Genomic DNA, 13,491 nt, shown 5'->3' on the forward strand with positions numbered 1-13,491 from the left:
AGCACCTCCAACACCAACCGATGTGGCCGCTCTCACTCACAACAGTTTTCCCCACGCGCGGGAAATTGCTCCACATGCTCCTTACACCGTAAGATCTCCTTCTCCCGCCGCCACCACCTGTCCTGGTGGCTCTGCCCATAATGTTCTTACCCTCTCAACAAAGTGAGGACAGGGACTCAGTGCTCAGCTCCAAGGCCCAGGGTGTGTGTGTGTGTGCCTCGTCTCATCTTTCCCTGGCGAAAGATAAGCTGAACACAGTGAGATTTTCAACAATCATTTGTTAGCATCTTGCCCTGCTGAAAGCTGGGGTGGGTACCTTCCCCGCTTGATCTGATTCAGATGGGGACTTCCTGGAGCAGGCCCGCAGAGGGGCCAGCAACAGCTAAATCATCCCCATGAGGCAGCCCCGTTTTCAGATTCCTTCCAGTGAGAAGTCAGACTGCCGCGCTTAGGATGAGGGCTGAAGGTCACTGCTGGCACTTAATTACTTACTGAGTCTGTGAGATAAAAGATTTTGAATAAAAGCTGAATACCAGCTGACCCAGGACACCCCTGTGTCTACTGCTTTGCTCCCTTTAACTGTGTCCTCAGCTTCCGAGGATATGTCCCTCACCTGGTCAGCACACAAGGCTAAATGAGACAATGAAGTGAAATATTAATTACTGGGTCTGGTGGTGAGATTCTGTTCAGTAAGAGTAGTCCTTTGTTAGTTAGCATCTATGGGGAAAGGAGAGACAGAGACCACCCCAGGGTGAGGGTTTGGAGACCAGCTGGCCGAAGTGCAGAAAGCAAGGAGGTGCAAGCCAGAAATCCTTCCCGCTGGTCATTCGGCCTTGTGAATGCATCTCGATCCAAACTATGAGTGATTTGGGGGAAACATAACTGCTCTCCAAAACAGATGCCCTATTTTGCTCTTCAGGAGAACATAAAAAATCAAAATCAACTTAATTCAAATATAGCTGATGCTTGATCAACCCAGGCGAGAACTGCATAGGTCCATGTCTTACATGTAGAGCCTTTTGGGTAAATACAGCACATCACTGTAAATGAATTTTCTCTTTCTCATGATTTTCTTCATAACATTTTCTTTTCTGCAGCTTTCTTTATTATAAGGATGCAGTGTACAACACATGAAACATACAGAAGAGGCAGTAACTGACTATTTATGTTAGGCCTCCAGTGGGCTCTTAGTGGTTAATTTATACATGAACTTTCCATGGAGGGATTGTTCAGGATCAACTGCATCATCCTTCTCTTAATTCATCTTGAATGAATGAGGCACTACTGAATAAACAAAATGTATCATGGCTGAAAGACACTAGGAGATGTAATTGGAAAAAATGAAAGGGGCATCTGGGTGGCTCAGTCCTTAAGCATCTGCCTTTGGCTTAGGTCATGATCCCAGGGTCCTGGGATCAAGCCCCACATCGGTCCTCCTGCTTGGCAGGAAGCCTGCTTCTCCCTCTTCCACTCGCCTTGCTTGTTTTTCCTCTCTCCCTGTGTTTCTCTCTGTCAAATAAATAAATAAAATCTTAAAAAAAAAAAAAAAAAACAGGAAAAAAAGAAAAGAGGGAAGTGCCAAGCACACAGAGGAAAATCCAAAAACTCAGAAACCTTTCCAGCATGGGGTGTAGAAAAAATGACTTTCTAAATTTACCTCTCCCAAAGTATACCATGACTAACAACTGTCTCAGACATCTGCTTCAGGAGAAAGCACGCCATATTGTCAGGGACAGATACAAAGTAGGTTCTCAGTAAAAACAAGATGGGTTTTGGCCAAGTATCGACTCTACCACTTCCAACATACAACTCACACGTCACTTTAAAGGTATATTTCTCCCAGAGGAGCTCAAAGCACTTGACGCCCACGTATCTCATCTAATAAGCTTTTGAAAACCACAATTACCAAGCTAGAGGTCATGGCAGAAACGGGAAAACAGCAGCTGAATTTCAGAGAACCAAGGCATCTAAAACAACTCAAGATCTCATGAATCTCTAGAACATCCCTGGGGTCAAACAGGTAGTGAGAAGAGTTATATATCCCAAGAGAAAACATCACCAAGGCCCTGAATTTTCATGATTTGCTCAGACTTACAGAATAAGGGATTGAATAAAAACTAGAATCCAAGTCTCCCAAAGTATATAAAGAACTGGAAATGTTTAGTGGATACAGAACAGACTTAAAAGAAACATGAGGGCTGTGTGGAAATAGCTCAAGGCTTGGGCTGTCGCCATCCCAAGAGGATGGTCAAATATCCTTGATTTAAGTCCCTAGGGAAACTAATCTAGAATCACCCCCAACACACGCACACGCACAAACACACAGAGTTTTATTTCTAAGTGTTCACTCATACCAGCCAAAATGGTCTCAAAATAGACGTGTTCACAAGAATGCAAGGGAAGAAATGCGTCTGAAGGGCTAGCGTGCCCACTTAGCTGCAAAATAAGGCGGACATTGCAGTGGTGCAGACTTGGACAGTTGTTCGTGTGGGGGAGTGAACTGCCTCAAGGGTACAGTATGTTCCCCATGTCCAGAAATGTCAAACATAAAGGTGAAATATCTCCCTGTGAAGATTCAGGGCAGGAGGACCAGTTAGGAGTCTACTACAGAATTTCGACCAAGAGATGGCAAGAGGCCTGAATTAGCACAGTACGGGTGGCAAAGTCAGGAAGGAAGAGACAGATGACAGAGATGTTTAGGAATAAAATCTAAGGCGTGACTGAGGAGATAAGAAAATAAGGAATAAGGACACGGTGGGGGGAAGAGGCATGGGGGCTCCTGGGCAATGCTGAACCACCAACTCCCAACACAGAAGCACACGGGGAGTGGGTTTGTGGAAGAGGCTGCAGAGCCTGAGGTGCTTGTGGGGGTGGCTCACCAGGCCATGGGGTCCAGGTGCTGTGTGGAGAAGGGCTGGACTCAGCGTGAGCTGGGGAATCCTTGGAAGGAGGGGGAGACTGTCTCACCTGCCATCTAAGAGATGGGTGTTGAGGACATATCAGAAGAGGGCTAGGGGATGCTAGCTTTTAAGAGAAACTGAAGATAGTGTCTTAGTCTATTGGAATGTCTGTAAAAAAAAATACCATACACCGAGCGGCTGAAGCCACAAACATATATTCCTCACAGTTCTGGAGGCAAGTCCAAGATCAAGGTGCTAGCAGACTGGGTGTGTAGACAGCCTTCTTCTCATTGCATCCTCACCTAACAGAAGGGGCAGGAGAGCCGCCTGGGGTCTCTTTCGCAAGACCACTAATCCCATTCATAAGAGCTCCGCCTACCACCTCCTAATACATCACACTCGAGGTTAGGATTTCAACATGAGTTTTGGAGGGACACAAAGAGCTGGTTCTTAGCCATAGGGTGGGAGTGCTCCGGAACGATCCAGGGGAATAAGTAGCGGGTAGCGTCCTCGCCGATGAGAGAAAAGACTTCCAGGAAGGAAGAGCCAATAATCCCAAGTGCAGAAGAGTTCCAATAAAATCAGAATTGGATGGCAGCCACAGGACTCAACAAGGCTGCTGGTCGGGTGAAGGAGGGTGAGTGGCCATTGGGAAGTGAGGAAGCAGAGACGGTTCATCAGTTTTTGGTTGGAGGAAGATAGGGACCAGGAAAGGAAGACATGGAAATCAGTGGTATTTTTAGACTGAGAAAGACCAAAGCATGTTTATAAACTAAGAGGCAAGCAGTGGAGAAGGACAAATTGAAGGTCCCCGAGGACAGACTAATGCAGAGGAGTCTTTAAGGAGGGGGCGGTCATGGGCACAGGTGGCCGGGCCAGCCTGGGTTAGGGAGAGGGACACTTCATCCTCAGAGGAAGCGAGGATCTGGATCTGGATAGAGCTGTGGCTTGTGGAGGCAGGAGTGGGGACGGAAATACTGTGCCTGATGGTCTTAACTGCTGCTGTGAAGAAACAAGATCTGAGCGTTTCAAAAGGGCCCCAAGAGAAGGTGGAAGGAGGCAGACCAGCCTGAGCTGCGCAGGGACCAGCTGAGCTTTAAGGACACGGGAAAGAGTTGGGGGAGACGCTGGTTACGCTCCTCAAGCTCAGGCTGGGACCAAGGCCCCAACCTTCCGCACTCCCCATCCATACTGTTCACTGGCTCCCTGTCCTGCACTATCCATTCACCACCATCTCTCCTTCCACTTCGGCTGCGCCTGAGGTCCAGTGCCTGAGGCTCGCTCACGCTCACTCTCTCAGATCTCTCTGTCTTCCACCTACTGCCCCTTTAGCAGCCTCTCAGCATTATCTCCACCATGGAGTTCACTGACCCAGGGCCGGATTAATGCCTTGGTGCGGGGCTGCCCCCTGGGGGTTCTGCCTGCTGGGAGCCTACCGGGCACCACAGAGAGAGACGCTTGCACGCCCATCTCCCCAGCGGCCACAGACCTGCTCCCTCCACGGGAGCCTGCCGTGTCTCCCCAGCGCCCAGCAGCCCCTCGAGGCACACCCTGGGCGGCGCACACCCTGGGTGCAGAGGGCAGGAGAGGAGCTGATGAACTGTAAGTGGTGGTGGTGGGGGTGGCTCCTGGGTCTCTCAAATTCTGGGATTCTATCTTCCTGGTTCTTTGTGCAAACTGCTTTTGTAACAGCACATGTGTTTCAGAGGGGACACCAAGGAGAGCTGTCCTCTTTCAAACTAAAAGACTGATCGTAGCTCTTTTATGAGCTTGCAAAATAAGAGCCGTGACATTCTCGTGGCCAGAGCCAGATTCCAACAGTAGCCCCTGGGGCTGTGGACATGCAGTGGAGATCCAGATGAGGACGGAGATGCTGCAGTCCAAACCCATAAGGCGCCCTCCCCTCCCCTCCCCTCCTGTCCCCAACTAGGCAGCCCTTGTTTCCTCTGCTGGCCTGGAGACACCCCAGATATGCATCAGCTAAAAGACCCCAGAGCTGTCTCTGACATCTTTAAAGCCAGGGACAGGGCCCTGGGTCCTCCACGTGGTGCAGAGCAGGGAGATCTCTGTGGCCTGAGCACCCTGACTCTCCAGCATCCCCCGCCCCCCGATGTTTGGCACAGGCTCCGTTCTCTGTGGTCCTGGAGGTGATAAACCCACTAACAGAACTTTCCCAGGATCCCAGTCTCATTTCTGCTTCCCACCCACATCTCTCCAACAAAAACAAGGCCTGGGCTGGGATCCAAGCTCTGGGGTCTGCGGAAAGGGGATGCCGGGACCCAGCCACCATCAGGCATGTCCTCCCTTTCCCTGATGCTGAAACCAGATCCCCCAAGCTCCCAGATGCCAATGGAATGCATTTAGGTCTCTTTAAAAAAAAAAAAAAAAAAAAAAAGCTGTGCTAGGCTTTTGGGGGGGGGCAGGAAAGATAAATGAGCAATTAGCAGCCTCCAGGGGGAGGGGCTGAGTCACTTTGAAAATATATCTTCCGACTGGCCTTTTCCACCTTGCACAGCTCGTGCTGATGGTGCATCGGCCCCACTGACTACGGCAACTCAGGCCATCATCAACACCAGGACAGAGGAGAGGACTAGGACCCAAGCTGTCATAGTAGCAAACAGACCAAGGGACTGGCCACTGGGGAGGCAAACGGAACCGCAGCTCTGCCACATTCACACAGGAAGGCAGTTTCTAAAGAAAACAAGTTCCAGGAATATAGCCCTCGAGGGATGGGCAGATGGGACACCTTGGGCTGTAATGTGCAATCGGAGAGACTCCAAATCCTTTTTGTGGGGGCAAAGGAAACGACTGAAAGCAAAACACAGTGGTAGCAACAACCCGATTTCAGCTCTTCCCACTATAGAGCGCCAAGATGATCAAATCTACGCGTGGGAAAGCATGTGCTTAAAACCCATTGCCTTCTAGCCATGACTTCTCATTGATAAGACCACTGCCACTGGACTTAGCGGCTGGCCAGCCGAGACTCCTGTTGAGGCTCCTTCTGAAACCTGGCTATTCTGTCCTTGCAAGGTAACTCCCACCTCTTGGGTTAAAACCACACTGGTTTTTTCCTCAGGGCAGTCATTGGTAAAAGTGGCAAAATTCAGCTCCTTTCCCCCTGTCCCCAGACAAGAAAATCAGAGGCACAGTGATAAGAAGAAGAAGGGGTTTGTTTTTACTGCCAGTTCTAGAAATGGGATCTATTTATTTGTGCTTCTCACCAAATTCCTTCTGGGGTTCACAAGGGACCTAAAGGTGGTCCCACCACCGGCTGCAGGAGGATTACTGATTCTCCAAAAAGCAGTTCCACACAGCCCCCTCACCTGCCTGCCCCAGGCCTCTCCTGAAAACTGAGGTAGGCACTGTTTTTCCCCAACCACACTGCGCTGAAGTAGTCATCAGTATCATCTCATTTTAGGTGTCAATGGTCTTAACATGCTATCGTAGAAAGGACACTGGGCTTGAAGCCAGGTGAGGGTAGATGCCAGTTTCTAACCCTTGGTGCCCCACTAAATGATTCCAGGTACGTAGTTTCTCTGAGCTCCCGTTTATCCTCTGTGGGAAGGGGTAAACTCTCAACTTGGAGCACTCGTTTTGAGACTCCAGTAAGACAACTCACGTGCATTCCTTGTGAAGGGACTACCAAGGAAGCTGGAAAGACTTTTGCAAATGTAACAGAATGACACCATGATCCAATGCTCTTGTAGTAAGTCCTTCAAAGCCGGGGGCGGGGGGCGGGAGGGGGGCGCACCTCCACCACCGTCATTTACTGTCCCCGCCCCGCCGAAGAGTGCTCACGCCTGGATGGGCTACGAGAGTCGACGTTCAGGGTCTTTTGAACTGGAACGTGCCCCAGGAATGTTATGAATCAGTAATATCTTCACTCCAAACTCTTTTCCACTGGGCATAAGCAAAGTAGCCCTTCCTTTTGACCCTCAACATGGCCCGAACATCTCATCTCTGACCTCAGCTCCCTGGGGGCCAGCGAGGTCTGCATACCCTTAATTCTCCTCTCCCTTTCTTGCCACCAACCCCTTGAGCCTTTGTATGCAAGTCCACACCAGCCCCTAAATACTTTTTAAATTCCAGCCAATCTCTGCAAGTAAGATTTTATTCCCTCTAAGTGCCAGGGTGACTGGTCTATGTAATGAAGGAGCTTTTACATTTTTAGTTTTCTTCCCATACAACAAACACTATTAATAACATTCTAGTTTCTCCCGAGATAATATGGATTAGACCAAATGGAAAGTTACCATGGCTACCAGAGTGTTATTTTTGGTATGAGAAATTCATGCCAAGGGAAGCAGCCTACACGGTCACGAACTGGAGCCTTGTTTCCGCTTTGCTATCAGGCAATCAATCCCAATTTAATTCTGAAACCCTAATTGCAGCGGAAACTAATTATGAGTGGCAAGACCTGAAACCCCTAATTAAAGTCCAAGTCAATAAAGCGATGCAGTGTGATCACTGGGGCGACGCTGGCAGGTACTGAGGCCCAGGGCGACTTTCTTCCCCAGGTGACTACTGAAATGAGACAGGGCAGGGAAGCGCACCCCGAGGCTCGGTGGGGGACCCTAAACTGGGTCTGGAAGCACCAGTTTCTGGTGAGAGAGCAAACCAGGTCCTCTCTCTGTGCTAAGAAGATGCACCAAGCTGGGGGCAAGGTGAGAAGCCCCGGGTGGAAGGGAGGTGTTTCTACGGCCGGTCGACCCCCAAGAGTGGTCAGGAGGAGGCCAGGGAGGGAGAAGCTGAGGGACAGCGGCACGCCATACATCACTGTGGTCTTCCTGTGCAGGCAGAAGGGACGGGGCATCCAAACAGAATCTCATCACTCAGACCCATTTATTTAGGGGCTGTTTCCTCACATACCAATGCTGACTTGCACTTTTCTGAATTAGCAGAGGTTGGCTTATGAAAGGACTTCTCTTAGAGTGAAATCCTACTGCCAACTGGAAGCACATGGTCCCTTTGGGACCTCCTGGTCTATCTTTGACAGCTTTACAACCCCATTAATGGCATGACTTCATCTACCCGACGCTAGAATGATCCATATTTAGGCCAGAAACCACACGGTCCTCATATCACCCCACTGGGCTCCAGGATAGAGAGGGCCTCTTCAGTCAGGGAGGAAACACTTTTAACTGATGATTAATTGCTCATCCCCCTCCAAACTCCTTGACAAAGAGACAAAAACGAACTTTGCTAAATGGTTAGAAAGCTTCTCTGAACACTCCAACAGGGCAGTAAAATCAGAAGAAACCTAACCTCTTCTCGCTCAGTGTCTGTTTTCCTACAAAGGGCTCTTTCTCCCTTTAGCAGGTTTTCCTGTTACATTTTCCGGAGAGTTCTTTTAAGCATTATTGAGAAGGAAGCAGAACATCATAACTGCTGTAGCTCTTTCAATTGCACGAAGTCAGTCAGTCCCTCAGGAGACAGAGCTCCACCATCGGGAGGGGGGAGAATTTCATGAGACTTCAGATTTCTATTTCCCACGAATAAGGGAGGGCTGTGGTCAAGCTAACGGCTGATGGCGATTTTTTTTCCAAGGCAGACAAACCCTGTGGATCAATGAGAGCCTGTATTAATCCTCATTCTTAGTGTTGTCCCAGGCAGGCAACACAGAACACAGGTCTCGTCTTGAATTAGTCAAATGAGGTTCTTTGAGGATTTTCATCAAAATAAACAGTGTTCCGACGTATTACGCAAAACCTTTGGCACTGGTGTCTCGTAACAAAGGTTCCAGATGAGAGCAATAAAGACAAGGCGGTTCCAAACACTGAAATTGTTTTGGAACCTGGCTGAGATTGGAGAGAAGGTATTTCGTGGCTTCTGTGGGTTCTAGACACTACTGACTTCATGCCCCAGCCAGCTCACAGTCACGGCGAACAAGGGGAGAGAGAGCGATGCAAAGACAGAAAGAAGAAAAACAGGTCCATCCTACTGAGTTACTTTGGTATAGAATTCCACCCAGGGAGACTGAAAGTGTCCTGAAAAACAGAGCTTCTTCCCCAAACACAGAATCGGAGCCCCCCTCTGTGCAGCTGCGTTCCGTTTCCAGGGGAGGGAGGCCCATTACGGGGGGCTTAGCAAGATCTACCCACCAAACAAAGTGCCTCTGCTCCATGGCCAGCAGGCTGCAAACTTTTTCTGGGGCCTTTTAGAAGACTAACACTTTCAGGTCTCCCCAAACAATCTCCAGTGCATCTTATCTCAAAGCCGCACCTACCTTGGCTCCAAGGAATGACCGGCGGTGATAGAAGCAGCACAGGGCCGCCGACAGGGCGTGGAAGGCATTGCATTCCTTAGGCATCTTGCAGTGTCCAGTCCCTGGACCACACACTTTTTCTTTAGGGCTGAAAGAAATGGGGCTCAGGCGTCAGAGCCCCAGCCCCGCCGCGGCAGCCCTGCTGCTCCTGCCTGAGGTCCAGCGGCCGGGCAGGGGAGCAAGCCGCTCACTCCTGCTCACAGGCCAGGCTGGGACTTTTCCCCTCCGCTGAAGCCAATACGATCCGCTCATTCAATTCTGGCAGGCTGGACACCAGCCTGCCATGCACACAGTGCCAGAAATTCTCATGTGACCAGACTCGCTTTCTGATGAAATTCTAACCTCTCCTTGAAGAGCTTTGGGCTTTCGCTGTCCCCTCAATCTAGAGACCCGGCAGAAATCATTAACCCCCGCAGAGAGCCTGTCCTTCCCCAGGCCAGGGCACCAGGCAATCGGCTCCCGGAGTAGGGATCTGTATGCTTGTCACCCCAGCAGCTAAGGGTTAAGGAAGCACACATCACACCACCTTGTGATGAGACAAAGGCTCCTTTGAGAAAAGGACCTAAAAGGTGACTGGGGTGTAACTTCTCCTTTGGACCAATCCTAGAAGTCTGAAGACACAGGAACAGGGTCCCCATCCCCACTCTCCCAGCCCACCCGCGGCACTGTTTATTTTTAATTAGAATGCTCCTGGCAGCCAGTTTGTAGCTGATAACGTTGGCACAGCCATCACCGTGGGTAATACGGTCTTCTGGTGTTTAATTAGCACGTCTGTCAGCAAACACCCTGGGCGCCCCACACCATCCCACCTGGCCGAGCTGTCTGCTGGGAGGCTGGGGGTCAGGCTGTATACCCTCTTCAGACTCAACTCTTTGTCCCACTTCCCTCCTTCACTTCGAATACTTCATCCAGTGGTCCTCTCTGGATCCAGCGCTCGGACCAGGCGGCACACGCAGCCAAGCCAGTCTCCTGGCCTAAGAGGCCCTTGCGCCCACCAAGAGCCTCCTGTGACCTTTAGGGAACTGCTTCTCTTTTTGCATTCCAGCCAGAGTGGATGCTCAACAATTCTGGTTTTTATCAAACCCAGGTTCCTGCCTGTAGCTCTCCCTCTCCTGCTGTTTCAGATGTTACCTTTCTGTGGCTTCGGCCACTCAAAATTGGAATGTGTCCTGAAGCTTGCTCAAACTTCACACAGGCAGAAACTTGTAACGAGGAAGAAACAGAACCCATTCAGTCCAGAAAGGAACAACACCAGATGAGGCATGAGGGAGGTATGAGAAATATCCAACAGGATTAGTGTCAAATCCTCAGGAGGCCTTGGCCTTTGGACTAGGTCAAGTCGGCCTGTAAAAATAGAGACTTGTTTGTTCAATGCCTGTGAGCAGCCTCTGTGCCTGAACACAGCCTGAAGGGGCAGAGGGGCAGCCCTAATAAATACAGAGGATGTGGAGACAGAGCCACAGAGGGTCTGTCGCCACAGCAGTGATGGGGGAGGGGAAGCTGACTTCCTCTGTGATCCCTCAGTCCCTGTCTTCTGTGATTTTGGAGGCCAGATGCGTAGTCCTGGGGGCTCCACCCCAGGGAAGTCCACCCAAGAACCTAGAAGCAAGCATCAAGGGTGGTAGAGGTCACAGGGCCCTTGGAGATGGTCCAGTTGGTGGGTCGATACTGTCCTCCAAGATCCATATACTGTATCCATGAGCAAGCGTTTGCTGTTTGCCCTGGTTTCTATTAGAAAGGGTTCAAAGGTAAGTCCTCTTGAGCAGCGAGGGCCCATGACCTGTAGGGATGACTCATCCCTGAGGCCTACAGCCACCAGGTAAGGCGCCCAGTGTTTACCTGCTCAGCCCCACTGCCAGGAGACATGCTCTGCCAGCCTAAGAAACTCCCCCAAGGGGCTACAAAAAAGCACCATCCCCAGTGTGGGATGAGGAAAGAGAGCAGCTCCTTAAACCCCACACAGAAATTCAGAGAGATTGGCCAAAGCTTTTGACCTCATACCCTCCCCTCAGAAAATCTGAATGGAGTGCACTCCTGAAAGAAATATGCAAATAATGCAGACTTGTAAATGACCAAGAATTATGTCATCAAGTGCTCTGGGGCCAGGGAAAAAGCGACACAAGAAAAAGACCCTCAGGTCACTGTAGAATCATGGTTCTTGTCACTTGAAGCTTTCTCGGTCTACTCTAAGAAATGTCCTCCAAATGCCCAAAGAATTGGTTGTCAGGATTAAAGAAGGGGCTAATCTTATTAGGTAACTGTTTCCTAAGCACTTTTTTTTTTTTTTTAAAGATTTTATTTATTTTATTTGACAGAGAGAGAGATCACAAGTAGGCAGAGAGGCAGGCAGAGACAGAGGGGGAAGCAGGCTCCCTGCTGAGCAGAGGGCCCGATGCGGGGCTCGATCCCAGGACACTGAGATCATGACCTGAGCCGAAGGCAGCGGCTTTAATCCACTGAGCCACCCAGGCGCCCCACCTAAGCACTTTTTAAAAACAGATTTGAGAGAGAGAGAAAGAGAGTGAGCCTGCACATAAGCGGTAGGGAGGAGCAGAGGGAGAGGGAGAGAAGCAGACTCCCCAATGAGTGCAGAGCCCAATGCAGAGCTTGATCTCATGACCCTGAGATCATGACCTAAGACTAAACCAAGAGTCCAATGCTCAACTGACTGAGCCACTCAGGCACCTTGTTACTTTTTAATTTTTCTGCTCCACAGCAAAAATAATTTCTGAAACATCACTCAAAGGTATTAATAAATTTCTCCTGAAATGGCCAAGGAGTGAGACTAAAATAATGCATCGCTGTTGCAACGAAAGACAGTAACCACATGAATTTGCAAAGTGCCCTTTACTGACTTGTTATGTTTTTCAATATCTGCATCCATAGTGATCAATTCTCCCACATTCTCCCGTCAGTGATTATTCTCTTCCAGTTACAAAGAAACTGAAGACTAGGACAGCATGTCACTCAGCAGAGAACGGACAAAGGAGTAGGGATTCTAGCGTGTGATTGCAGAGTCTGGTATGTAATCACAAGGAAACACAAATGAGAGATTTTTTTTAATGTCTTATAGTTAAACCCGTAACTCACACAGCCCCATGAAAAGGCGGTGACCTGGGGCAGGGGGTCACTCTCTGATGATTTGCTGCATGTGATTTAAGACCAAATTTGGATTCAGAATTTTCTACACACCATGCTCTTCGCAGGACAGGGGTCAGCATCTCTAGTGCAGCCCCAGGGACTGATAGGGAGTGGTGCTGGCAGCACCCACAACTCTGGGGAAACTGTGCTCTTTAGCCCCCGCCCCTCCTGGAAGACTTATTCCTTGGTACCACGGGACACACCTGTGGAGAAAAACCAGAGCAAGGCAGCCAGGTAGACCCCTTAGGGAGATTCCCATGCCTTCAGGTCAAATGCTGCCCACCCCATCTGGGAAGAGGTTTAAAGGAGGCCGGAGGAAGGCCCCTGCTCAGTGCCGTTTTCTCCTTGGGCAGCCCTAATACTAACCTGCCCTATTTAGTAACCATGGAAACAGGAGCTGCCTGCCAGCCATATCCCACACATCCCTGCTTCCTGTCAGCAGCAGCCCTTAGGTTGAGAGAGGCTGAAAGCGTGCAAGAGACCCTCCCCAGAGAGCCAGCGTCCTCACTAGAACATCAGGCTCCCAGTGAGGCCGCCCCTCTCTCTAACCCAGCACTGGGGGAAAAGTCTATTGGGGAAAAGATGTGCCCACCAGGTATTTGCTTTTACCTGTTTCAGGGCAACTGGGAAAACAAAGCTGCCAATAATCTGCCATTCTCCTCCCCACAGCCAGCCCAGAACCGAGGCATCAAGCCTGCCGTGCACTGAGGTGCTCTTTTTTTTTTTTTTTAAAGATTTTATTTATTTATTTGACAGGCAGAGATCACAAGTAGGCAGAGAGGCAGGCAGAGAGAGAGGAAGAAGCAGGCTCCCTTGCGGAGCAGAGAGCCCGATGTGGGGCTCGATCTCAGGACTCTGAGATCATGACCTGGGCCGAAGGCAGAGGCCTAATCCACTGAGCCACCCAGGCACCCCCACTGAGGTGCTCTTGGTCATGGTCTACCAGTCCTGTGGACACTGACCCTGCCCACAGCGGGCAGCATACTGTCACCAGAGGGCACCGGTCCAAAACTGCAAGGGCTGGCTCATCCTTGCCCACAGGGACACACTCAGAGCACGAGTCAAGGGATGAACACTAGTCCTGGAGGTCAAAACAGCTCAACCTCTTATAGCAACCAATAAGACTCTACCCTCTCAGCAAGGTCTCTCTCTCACCTGGCTTTTTGGCTCCACTAAACCCTGGTG

General features: G+C 50.1%; 1 protein-coding gene across 3 annotated transcripts in view; it reads right to left on the bottom strand.

Moving 5' to 3' along the window:
* BCAR3 (BCAR3 adaptor protein, NSP family member) overlaps positions 1-13,491 on the bottom strand; it is a 109,805-nt gene that overhangs the window by 41,884 nt on the left and 54,430 nt on the right. Inside the window, exon 1 of one of the 3 annotated variants that reach the window (XM_004752576.3) lies at positions 9,127-9,410. The exons of the other annotated variants lie outside the window; for them this stretch is intronic. Coding sequence (XP_004752633.1) covers positions 9,127-9,210 — 84 coding nt within the window. The 5' untranslated portion in view covers positions 9,211-9,410. Of the gene's footprint in view, positions 1-9,126; positions 9,411-13,491 lie in introns of those variants that run through there. 3 annotated transcript variants of the gene reach the window in all.

This window comes from Mustela putorius, unplaced genomic scaffold, assembly GCF_011764305.1.
Source record: "Mustela putorius furo isolate JIRA1106 unplaced genomic scaffold, ASM1176430v1.1 tig00003853_pilon_pilon_pilon, whole genome shotgun sequence".
NCBI classification, from domain to species: Eukaryota; Metazoa; Chordata; class Mammalia; order Carnivora; family Mustelidae; genus Mustela; species Mustela putorius.